General features: G+C 44.5%; 1 protein-coding gene across 2 annotated transcripts in view; it reads left to right on the top strand.

Moving 5' to 3' along the window:
• Positions 1-300: 300 nt before the first annotated feature.
• Positions 301-12,282, top strand: part of LOC120995799 (pyrimidine-specific ribonucleoside hydrolase RihA-like) — a 58,941-nt gene continuing 46,959 nt past the window's right edge. The window contains exons 1-3 of one of the 2 annotated variants that reach the window (XM_040425230.1): positions 301-429; positions 8,236-8,428; positions 10,716-10,895. In XM_040425230.1, coding sequence (XP_040281164.1) covers positions 8,246-8,428; positions 10,716-10,895 — 363 coding nt within the window. In that variant the 5' untranslated portion in view covers positions 301-429; positions 8,236-8,245. Of the gene's footprint in view, positions 430-8,235; positions 8,763-10,715; positions 10,896-12,282 lie in introns of both variants that reach the window. The other variant, XM_040425229.1, reaches the window with a different exon arrangement.

Raw genomic sequence — 12,282 nt, 5'->3', positions numbered from 1 at the left:
GAATAGCTTTCACATGCGGGGTGTAGAGAAGGGGGGCAGCCGGGCACATGCCCCAGTAGCAGAGGCTGGGGGGGGGGGGGGGTTCATTTCCATGGAGAAGCAGGGAGCCGTCTGCAGTTATTCGGTACAATTGGCTCTTGCTGACCCCATGAAGAATTTAGGATTGGCATACAGGCGTTTCTGCCAAAACACTGCCCCCTGCTGAGGTTCTAGAGGATTGCACCTGAGGAGCTCATCCCTGTACAGTGCATAGGGGATACAGACGTGCACCACACACGCAGCGAGAACAGCACGTGATCTGTGTCACATGACTCCCAATCTCCACTTCAGTTTCTCTCCTGTCACATCCAAGTCAACTGGTGGGCGGGGCTGAGGTGTCGATCACGTGACAGCGCAGGGCTTCCAGGAGAGGTTGTAGCTGTACTGTAGGTAAGTGGCCACTCCTGCTCTTCCGCGCCTGTGTCTGCCTGCTCCCCCGCTGTAACTGTATCCAGCGCATTGCAGTGGGGCTCCTAACATAGGTTCTAAGGCTCTGTTCACACCTTCCACAGCATGCAGGGCTCACGGGGGGGATGTGAACAGACTCTGGATTTACAATGGGATTATCACCAGGTTTCGGTTTCTGTTTTGGTCAGAATATGGCAGAAGTCTACTTGTCAGGGGCAGCGGAAGCCTGACGGATCAGATCCAGGATCAGTGGGAACTAGTGACACCATACCTCCCAACTCTGTAAACCAATCAAGAGGGACACATTGTGCGGCCTGCGTACCGTTCCGCGGCAAAGTATATCCACACTAGGCCACGCCTCTAACTATACACCTAATCCCACCAGTCCCTTTAATGCCCCCACATAGTAATTATTCCCCCTTCATGCCACTACACAGTATTTATGCCCACAATGTGCCCCTCACAGAAAGTAAAAAAAATAAACACCACATACTTACCTTCTCGCAAGCAGCAATCCGGAAGATACAGAGCGGACGCACTACAGAGTCCTTCCATGGCATTTCAATCCGTGTCTCCGCACCGCCAAAAAATAGAACATGCTCTTATTTTTTTGCAGTACGGACGGATCGCGGATGGTGCCCGTGCATTGGTGGCCGCAATTTTTTACCTTTTTTTTTTAATCTAACGTATACGGTACGTCAAATGGAGGCTTAAAATGTGGTGAACCCACCGTTATACCTTATGTCTGTGGAGTCTCCACTCCTGGTTTTGGCTCACAATCACTGATGGAAATCACTGACCAAAGCACTGATGTGTGAATGAGACTTAAAGGGGTATTCCTGTAGATAAAAAATCTGATCGGTGGGGGGCGCTTTACTTGCCTTTTTCCAGAACTCCCATAGAAATGAAAGGAGCAGCCGCGCACATGTACGACCGGCCGCTCTTGTCATTTCACAGGAGCAGCAGGCGGTACGGGATCCCCGTGGAGCTCCCAGTGGTAGGAACCCCACTGATCTGATATTTATCCCCTCTCCTGTGAATAGGGGATAACTTTTACCTTCTGGAATATCCCTTTAACCCCTTAAGGACACAGCCTTTTTACACCTTAGGACCAGGCCATTTTTTGCAAATCTGACCAGAGTCCCTTTAAGTGCTGATAACTTTAAAACGCTTTGACTTATCCAGGCCGTTCTGAGATTGTTTTTTCGTCACATATTGTACTTCATGACACTGGTAAAATGAAGTCAAAAAAATTATTTTTTTTGCACCAAAAAATACCTATTTTAACAAAAATTTGGAAAAATTTGCAAATTTCAAAGTTTCAGTTTCTCTACTTCTGTAATACATAGTAATACCCCCAAAAATTGTGATGACTTTACATTCCCCATATGTCTACTTCATGTTTGAATTGTTTTGGGAATGATATTTTATTTTTTGGGGATGTTACAAGGCTTAGAAGTTTAGAAGCAAATCTTGAAATTTTTCAGAAATTTACAAAAACTAAATTTTTAGGGACCAGTTCAGGTCTGAAGTCACTTTGCGAGGCTTACATAATAGAAACCACCCAAAAATGACCCGATCTAAGAAACTACACCCCTCAAGGTATTCAAAACTGATTTTGCATACGTTGTTAACCCTTTAGGTGTTGCACAAGAGTTATTGGCAAATGGGGAGGAAATTTGAGAATTTCATTTTTTTGTCTAATTTTTCATTTTAACCCATTTTTTCCACTAACAAATCAAGGGTTAACAGCCAAACAAGACTGTATCTTTATTGCCCTGACTCTGCCGTTTACAGAAACACGCAATATGTGGCCGTAAACTACTGTACGGCCACACAGCGGGGCGTAGAGGGAAAGGTGCGCCGTATGGTTTTTGGAAGGCTGATTTTTATGGACTGGTTTATTTACACCATGTCCCATTTGAAGCCCCCCTGATGCACCCCTAGAGGAGAAACTCCCTAAAAGTGACCCCATCTAAGAAACTACACCCCTCAAGGTATTCAAAACTGATTTTACATACATTGTTAACCCTTTAGGTGTTGCACAAGAGTTATTGGCAAATGGCGATGAAATTTGAGAATTTCATTTTTTTGCCTAATTTTCCATTTTAACCCATTTTTTCCACTAACAAAGCAAGGGTTAACCGCCAAACAAGACTGTATCTTTATTGCCCTGACTTTGCTGTTTACAGAAACACCCCATATGTGGCCGTAAACTACTGTACGGGCACACAGCGGGGCGTAGAGTGAAAGGTGCGCAGTTTAGTTTTTGGAGGGCTGATTTTGCTGGACTGTTTTTTTGACGCCATGTCCCATTTGAAGCCCCCCTGATGCACCCCTAGAGTAGAAACTCCATAAAAGTGACCCCATCTAAGAAACTACACCCCTCAAGGTATTCAAAACTGATTTTACAAACTTTGTTAACCCTTTAGGTGTTGCACAAGATTTAATGGAAAATAGAGATACAATTTCAAAATTTCACTTTTTTGGCAGATTTTCCATTTTAATATTTTTTTTCCAGTTACAAAGCAAGGGTTAACAGCCAAACAAAACTCATTATTTATGGCCCTAATTCTGTAGTTTACAGAAACACCCCATATGTGGTCGTAAACCACTGTACGGGCACACGGCAGGGCGCAGAAGGAAAGGAACGCCATACGGTTTTTGGAAGGCAGATTTTGCTGGACAGTTTTTTTTTACACCATGTCCCATTTGAAGCCCCACTGATGCACCCCTAGAGTAGAAACTCCAAAAAAGTGACCCCATTTTAGAAACTACGGGATAGGGTGGCAGTTTTGTTGGTACTAGTTTAGGGTACATATGATTTTTGGTTGCTCTATATTACACTTTTTGTGCAGCAAGGTAACAAGAAATTGCTTTTTTAGCACCGTTTTTTTCTTTGTTATTTACAACATTCATCTGACAGGTTAGATCATGTGGTATTTATATAGAGCAGGTTGTCACGGACGCGGCGATACCTAATATGTATACAATTTTTTTTATTTATGTAAGTTTTACACAATGATTTCATTTTTAAAACAAAAAAAATGTTTTAGTGTCTCCATAGTCTAAGAGCCATAGTTTTTTCAGTTTTTGGGCGATTATCTTAAGTAGGGTCTCATTTTTTGCGGGATGAAATGACGGTTTGATTGGCATCTATTTTGGGGTGCATATTACTTTTTGATTGCTTGCTATTACACTTTTTGTGACGTAAGATGACAAAAAATGGCTTTTTTTACACCGTTTTTATTTTAATTTTTTTACGGTGGTCATCTGAGGGGTTAGATCATGTGATATTTTTATAGAGCCGGTCGATACGGACGCGGCGATACCTAATATGTATACTTTTTATTTATTTATGTACGTTTTTACACAATGATTTCTTTTTTGAAACAAAAAAAATCATGTTTTAGTGTTTCCATAGTCTAAGAGCCATAGTTTTTTCAGTTTTTGGGCGATTATCTTGGGTAGGGTATGATTTTTGCGGGATGAGATGACGGTTTGATTGGTACTATTTTGGCGTACATGCGACTTTTTTGATCACTTTTATTACCTTTTTTGGGAAGTAAGGTGGGCAAAATTTCAATTTTATCATAGTTTTTTATTTTTTATTTTTATGGCGTTCACCGTTCGGGTAAAGTAACATAAACGTTTTATAGATCAGGTCGCTACGGACGCGGCGATACCAAATATGTGTAGGGAATTTTATTTTTTTTCATTTTTAATCAGTGATAAATGTGTTTTTTGATTTTTACTTTTTTTTCACTTTTTTTTACTTTTTTTTTTTACCCAGACCCACTTGGTTCTTGAAGATCCAGTGGGTCTGATGTCTGTATAATACAGTACAGAACAATATATATTGTACTGTACTGTATTTTACTTACACTGAACAGATCTATGCTTTTAGCACAGATCTGTTCAGCACCATGGACAGCAGGACGCCTGAGAGGCGTCCTGTTGCCATGGGAACCTTCCCCGTCTGCTCAGAACTGCGCAGATGGGGAAGGGTAAGCTCTCTGGGGGCTCTCTCCATCTCCCATCGGGGGGCTGCAAAGGCACAGCAGCCCCCCGATGGGAGAGGGAAGAAGCTCCCTGCGCTGTTAACCTTTTCCATACAGCGGTCCGTACGGACCGCTGTATGGAAAGGGTTAACGGCTGACATCGCATCGCAGATGTCAGCCGTTTATACCAGGGTGCCAGCAATGTGCTGGCACCCTGGTATACCCACTAGAAACCAACGATTATACAAGGGGAGGCGGGCGGGGGATCGCGATCCCGCCTGCCGCACCGCCCGTACCGCCCGCAACCCTCCCCCTGCACCTCCCGCCACCATAAAATCATTCGGGGGTGCAGGGGGGGGTTAATAAAACATTATTTTAGGCATATAAAGTTTCTGACCGCGGGGACCAGAAACTGCAGAAATCGCAGCAAACCGCAGGTCTGAATTGACCTGCGGTTTGCCGCGATCGCCGACATGGGGGGGTCACGGGACACCCCCCGCGCATTTAGCCTAGGTGCCTGCTCGATGATTTGAGCAGGCACCGGGTTCCGATCACTGCCGGCCGGGCGGCAGTGATCGGAACAACACATGACGTACCGGTACGTCATGTGTCCTTAAGAGGTTAAAGTGCATCTGCATCGGAGGCTCTATTTAATAGTGTAGCATGTTGCTCTGTTTTGCAAGGTAAAATGGACACAGTAACTGAAACCGCGACAAACCCCATTTCGGGCAATGGAGCTCAGTGCAAAGTGAGTTCATTGCTAGCTGTATAAATTCCTATGCCCTGAGCTCCCCCTAGTGGTGGCTGCAGGCAGCCAGTTTTATAGTATACTGTGTGAGAAGAAGCAGTGCTCTATAGCTGTATGGGGAGTTGTATTTATGCCAGTTGTCTACTGAGAACATGGTGTCCAGAATGACCACCATAGTTATGATGCACCTGTTCCACTCTTACTGAAATGGAAGTCTGGCAAAGTAGGCAAGGATTGCCGCAACTCTTAGGCCCCTTTCACACGGGCGAGTATTCCGCGCGGATGCGATGCGTGAGTTGAACGCATTGCACCCGCACTGAATCCCGACCTATTGATTTCTATGGGGCTATTCACATGAGCGGTGATTTTCACGCATCACTTGTGCGTTGCGTGAAAATCGCAGCATGCTCCTCTTTGTGCGTTTTTCACGTAACGCAGGCCCCATAGAAATGAATGGGGATGCGTGAAAATCGCAAGCATCCGCAAGCAAGTGTGGATGCAGTGCGATTTTCACGCACGGTTGCTAGGAGACGATCGGGATGGGGACCCGATCATTATTATTTTCCCCTATAACATGGTTATAAGGGGAAATAATAGCATTCTGAATACAGAATGCATAGTAAAATAGCGCTGGAGGGGTTAAAAAAATAAAAATAATAATTTAACTCACCTTAATCCACTTGATCGCGCAGCCGGCATCGCTTCTGTCTTCTTTCTTTGCTGTGTGCAGGGAAAGGACCTGTGGTGACGTCACTCCGGTCATCACATGATCCATCACATGATCTTTTACCATGGTGATGGATCATGTGATGGACAATGTGATGACCGGAGTGACGTCACTACAGGTCCTGTTCCTGCACACAGCAAAGAAAGAAGACAGAAGCGATGCCGGCTGCGCGATCAAGTGTATTAAGGTGAGTTAAATTATTATTTTTATTTTTTTAACCCCTCCAGCGCTATTTTACTATGCATTCTGTATTCAGAATACTATTATTTTCCCTCATAACCATGTTATAAGGGAAAATAATACAATCTACAGAACACCGATCCCAAGCCCGAACTTCTGTGAAGAAGTTGGGGTTCGGGTACCAAACATGCCGATTTTTCTCACGCGAGTGCAAAACGCATTACAATGTTTTGCACTCACGCGGAAAAATCGCGCATGTTCCCGCAACGCACCCGCACCTTTTCCCGCAACGCCCGTGTGAAAGAGGCCTTAGGGTTGGGGAGACCCATACTATGTTTTGCTATGGGACCCTGTGATATCTGTTTGCACCTCTGCTCACCTAAGTGATCCCCCGCTGCTCCTATTCTACCACTTCCCAGGCCCCCACCGTGCACTGTACTTTCTCCTCCAGCGATGATATCCCGCCACAGACAACTGGCCGCTGCAGTGAATCACTAGCCACGATGGGGACCTTACAGGTGTTGGCAGGTCACCTCTACAGCCAGTGATTGATTGTACTGGACACACGAATATGTTGAATCGTCATCACTGGAACAAGAAGCATTAGAATGGGAGCACTGGGGAATCATGAGGTGAGTATTAATGGCCGGAGATCCACTTATCGCAGTACTGCTTGTGACTACCATGTGACTCAAAAAAGTTGCAGAGAAAGAACTTTTAAGCTACACGTAGTAGAAAAAGTGGCCATTAAAAATGGACACATGGCCATTTTTCAACCATTTGTGCACGCATTTTCTGCCCGTTTTTAATGGGCGTTTTTCACAGCCGTTAAAAATGGTAGCAAAATAAATCCCTCTCCTCATCCACTCGCACGTACAGAGGCAGGTGCTCCTTTCTTGATTGTGAAGGACCTGAGCTAACTGTGATGTCACTGCACGCTGAGCGCAGGTCCTTCACAGTCAAGAGAGGAGTGGACTGCCTCTGCACCTGCATGTAGATGAGGGGAGTGATTATTTTTTTTTTTAATCCCTAAAAGGCCATATTGCACTAGTGTACCAGTTTTTATCTGTCCTTAGCTGGTTGCACTCGTGTCTAAGCGGCCGTTTAAAAATTGTCCAATTGATTTCAACGGGGTCAGTCTGACCGTGAAAACGGCCAAAAAATAGGACGTCCTATTTTTTGACGGCTGTTATTCACTGGCCGTTAAAAAAACGGTTTTGTGAATAGCCCCATAGACTGCAGTGGTTCTGAAAACTACGGCTGTTTTTCACTGTGGTGCACATGTAGCCAAAACAACTGGTTTATCACCACACAAGAGCCCAATGCTCCGCAGCAATCTTTGGCCACTTTTACTTATTTTACTTACTATTTTGCAGTTTCTTATTTGGGTAATGCATTCATTTAAAGGGGTTGTGCCGCGATTTATGTTGATGACCTATTGTCAGGATCAGATGTTTGGAGAGGAGGCGGCTCTCCATGCGAGTACCGCTTCCTGTTCATTCCACTGCCCTTTGTCTCGGAAATGCAGTGTAATGATGATCACATGAATGGAGCGGGTACTTGTGATTACGCTACGCCGCCGCTTCACAGGAAGTGACGTGTAGTGTAATGACCAGGAAGCGGCGCTCTCAGGGAGTCGCACCTCCACAGACTGTCCAGAGAATAGGTCATCGTTATAAATCGCTGCGCAACCCCTTTAAGGACAAATAGCTTCAGAGAACTGTTTTCTGTCATGTTACCTACCCTGTAGATCCGCTTTCCTGTGGCTCCATACTTGTGCCTCTGAGGGGTGTATCTAGGGGAGGATACCTCCGTAATACAGCATCCAATAAAGTATGCTAGGATTTTGCTTCTTTTGGATTCTTCTGAAAAAGCTTCTGTGTGAAATTGATGGGCGTAGAGAGAACCCGTGTGGCCTGTGTTACGTTTTGTGCAACTATAATAAACCTGTGTGCCTAAGCTGTTTCTGTCATGCCAAATATTACACAGCCTCCTTTGTCCAAGCAGACGTGGTCTACTGGTTATCTTCTGCCGTTGTAATCTATGTTTGTATGTTTTATAGTCATCTGTTCCTAGCAGGCGGAAACATGCATTCACAGCAAAAGTAAGAAACATAACTTTTTTGTTTTCAGATTTCATGAAATGGACAAGAAATTGCTGTTGGTAGATGTGGACTGTGGAGTAGATGATGCCCAAGCACTTATGGTGGCATTGGCGGCACCTCACGTTGAGATCCTGGGAATCACCTGCTGTCATGGAAACTCTACGATAGAAAATGTTTGCAGGAATGTTCTACGCGTCTTAAACACCTGCCACCGACTCCAGGTGCCGTTCCTGCTCCGAGGTTCATTTTCAGAATGTGTCACGTAAATGCTCTTTATCAAAGAACCATTGCTACCAAAGCTGAACGTTCACTTTTGGGTGGGAATTGGATTGCCCTCAGACCTATAGACAGTGATTACCCAGTGACTGCTCTCCCACTGCCGAATTGCTGCTGGTAGATGTGGACTGTGGAGTAGATGATGCCCAAGCACTTATGGTGGCATTGGCGGCGCCTCACGTTGAGATCCTGGGAATCACCTGCTGTCATGGAAACTCTACGATAGAAAATGTTTGCAGGAATGTTCTACGCGTCTTAAACACCTGCCACCGACTCCAGGTGCCGTTCCTGCTCCGAGGTTCATTTTCAGAATGGGTCACGTAAATACTCTTTATCAAAGAACCATTGCTACCAAAGCTGAACGTTCACTTTTGGGTGGGAATTGGATTGCCCTCAGTCCTACAGACAGTGATTACCCAGTGACTGCTCTCCCACTACCGAAGACAAAAGGCGTAGTCACTCTCGACACCATCTCCTGTCAGTGCCTGCATGGTAAAGCGTGAGACGCCTGCAGGATAGGGATAAATGTCTAATTTATGGGGCCCCACTGCCGGGACCCCCTCCAGTCATTAAAGCTTATCTCAAGCTGCAGTGAAGAGGAGTTTGAATGGAGGGTTGGTCAGGCTTGTGCCCTGCTGCCCCAGTCAGTATATAGGGGGCTGAGGGTAGCATTGATAGGATTCCCCGGGGTATCAGAGATATTTCTCTTCTCCTATAGATACATAGGGGCACGTTTATTAAGACCAGTATTTTAGCCCTGATGCTGGCGGTGGATCTCAAAAGTTATGATATGTAGGGGCGTCTGCCTCTACATAACTTAGGCGTATCCACCGCCGATTCTAAATGTAAGACAGCTTCCGAGCTGTCTTACATTTAGACCATTTTCTACGCCTAAAACAGGCATAGAAAATGATGAATGCGACGAGCCACCCAAGCCACCTTTTTTACACCTGGCGTGAGCGGGGATGAAGTCGCAGATTCTGCTGCAACATAGCATGCGACAGAATCTGTGCCAGATATATGCCACAAAAGTGGCGTATATCTTTTTGTAAATGACCCCCATATTGTCCATTATGGGATGATCCCTTTTAAAGTGGACCTGACGTCTGTTTTAGTAACTACTTCCATTCCCCATGTAATAACAATCCTAAGGAATATATTAATATGACATATGTCCTCGCTGTTTTTAGAGGGTGCTGAGCACTTCTGTGAGCATTCCTGGTCTGCAAATGAACTGGAACTAACAGCTCAGTTTCTTTTGCTCTACAGTCGGCATCGGAGGTATCTCCAATCCCCACAGTTAACCCTTTGATGGCCGCAGTCTGTGACCATGGCATTTTCCCTCTGATTGGGTCCAAATGATATGATCAGAGGCTGAAAAGGCCCTGTGGAGACCTAGAAAGGACTCCAGGACTGTAACGTCAGTAATCCTGTTGCCAGTCTGTGCCATAGAGGCTCAGAGCATAATGTGTTAGCATGTCAATGAAAAAAAAAAGTTGTGGCTGTTTAAACATGGAGATGCAAAACAAAACAAAAATGTGTTGGTAATTTAGGGGGTAAAGGGGTTGGCCACCTTTTTGGTTGTTTTGCTTTGGAAAACCCCCCTTCTGACCAGACCTGCAGAGGGAAGCATGGGTCCTGGCTCCTTTGTTCCCTGGCCTTGGCTGCTTTGCTCTCAACATCCGCTTTGGTGCCACTACAGTCAATGACTGGCCACAGCGATGACCTACCCCCTTTGCATCACATGATCAATTGACAACATGAGGGGAGCAAGTCTCTGCTGTGGCCAGTAATTGGTTGCAGTGGCATCAAAGCAGATGTTGACAGATGAGGACCCAAGCAAGGCAACCGAGGTCTGGGAGCAGGTACATATGCTTTCCTTTGCCACGGGGTGCACCTAGACTTTCTGCTGCCTGAGGCGAAAACAGAAACGGTGCCCCCCCCCCCCCCCCATGCCAATTTCTTAACCTAACCCCTTCGCCACAATGAAAGCGCTCATTGCCATGGCTCTTCGGCTGCCACCCTCTTGCCCCTACCTGGGGCTGCCTGAGGCGATCGCCTCACCTGGCCTTATTGGTGGTGCACCCCTGCTTTGCTGGTCTCTCCAGGAGGTGGGGGGGGGGGCGAGGTTGCCCCCCCCCTCCCCCCAAAAAAAGGTAGCCAACCCCTTTAAGAATTCCTGTTTTATTCTGTTATGTTTGTTACTTCAATGAGTTTCTATCTGTTTTGCAGATTCCTGTCTATAAAGGTGCAGCTAGATCACTACTGGGAAATTCTCTCCATGCCAGTGGTTACCATGGCGTTGATGGGTTGGGTGATGTACCAGACTCTACATCTCCTGATCTTGACCTGCTACAAAAAGAGCATGCTGTTCTTGCAATGATAAGAATGGTAAATGAGTATCCCAGACAGGTGGGTCATTCCAGTTTTATCATATAGGTTTAATAAGTCACTTTTGTTCTGGACGTTTCCTTTTGTAATTAGAATTGGACAAATAGCTAAATAGCCTGTGCACCTAAAAAGTGCTGCTGGTGCCTGCTGGTGTTTTGTGTAGATATCTATGGAAGTTCTAATTGCCTGGTTACCAAGAAATGTGCCAACCTCTGGACTGGTAGGACTTGTGCATCTTGGATAAGCAAGATCTCTTATTTTGGCTTCTGTGTCACGAGCGTATACTTCATCAGTATTGCAGCCGAATTCCTGTTGACTCTAACACAGCTGAAGAAGAAAAGAAGTCGTCACATTTGGTCGGGATCCAAGTATAGCATGTGTGAGGGCAAGGGAGGCGGCAGCGTCAGAGGAGCGAGGGAGGGTAAGTACTGTGTATAGCATCGTGCCTCCACAGGTTAGTAACAAGCGCTTATTAGGAAAGATGCCCAGAGAACCCATTAAAATTTTCTTCCCTAGACGTTACTGATGATATATTGATTCAATGTGATCCATAATACAGTATTGTGGCTCCATATTAGATACTTTTAGATATCCGCTGCCTTACGGATATTTATAAAATGTTCATGTGGATATTGAGTTGTGAATGAAAATGCTTTTTTTTTTATTTATTTTTTATTATGGCATTCACTGTACTTTTTATGCAAAGGAAGCCACATTTTGACCTGTACAAGTACCTGCGATTTTTTTAGTTTTTTGCATTTTCCACTCCCCACCTTTTTAGAGCCATAACTTTTTTTTTTTCACATAGCCTTATGAGGGCTTATTTTTTGCGGGACAAGTTGTACTTTCTAATAGCACTATTTAATATTGCATATAATGTAGTGGGGAGCGGGAAAACAATTCTAAATGGGGTGAAATTGGAAAAAAATAACAATTGTGCCACAGTTTTTTTTTTTTTTTTTTTTTTTTTTACACAGCATTCCCTTTGTGGTAAATTTGACCTGTTACCTTTATTCTCCAGGTCAGTACGAATACAACGATACCACACTTGAAAACCTTGAAAAAAATTAATTTTTTCTTTTCATTGCCATATTCTGACCTCTATAACTTTTTTGTAGTTATGTGTACATAGATCATTTTTTTGTGGGGCAATCTGTACTTTTCAGTAATACCATTTTGAGGTGTATGTGACTTTTTGATCACTTTTTATAAAAAAAATTTGAGGAGGTGAAGTGACAAAATAATGGCGAATTGGCCATTTTCTTCCGTTACACCATTATGGGATAAATATTGTTATATTTTAATAGTATGAGTGTTTTTCGCACCTGGCGATGCCCATGGTGTATATATTTTGTTTATTGGTTATGTATTTTTTAGGGATGTCCCGATACCATTTTTTTAAGACTGA

This window comes from Bufo bufo, chromosome 3 (genome assembly GCF_905171765.1).
Source record: "Bufo bufo chromosome 3, aBufBuf1.1, whole genome shotgun sequence".
Classification (NCBI taxonomy): Eukaryota; Metazoa; Chordata; class Amphibia; order Anura; family Bufonidae; genus Bufo; species Bufo bufo.
This window is presented reverse-complemented; position numbering and strand designations above follow the sequence as displayed.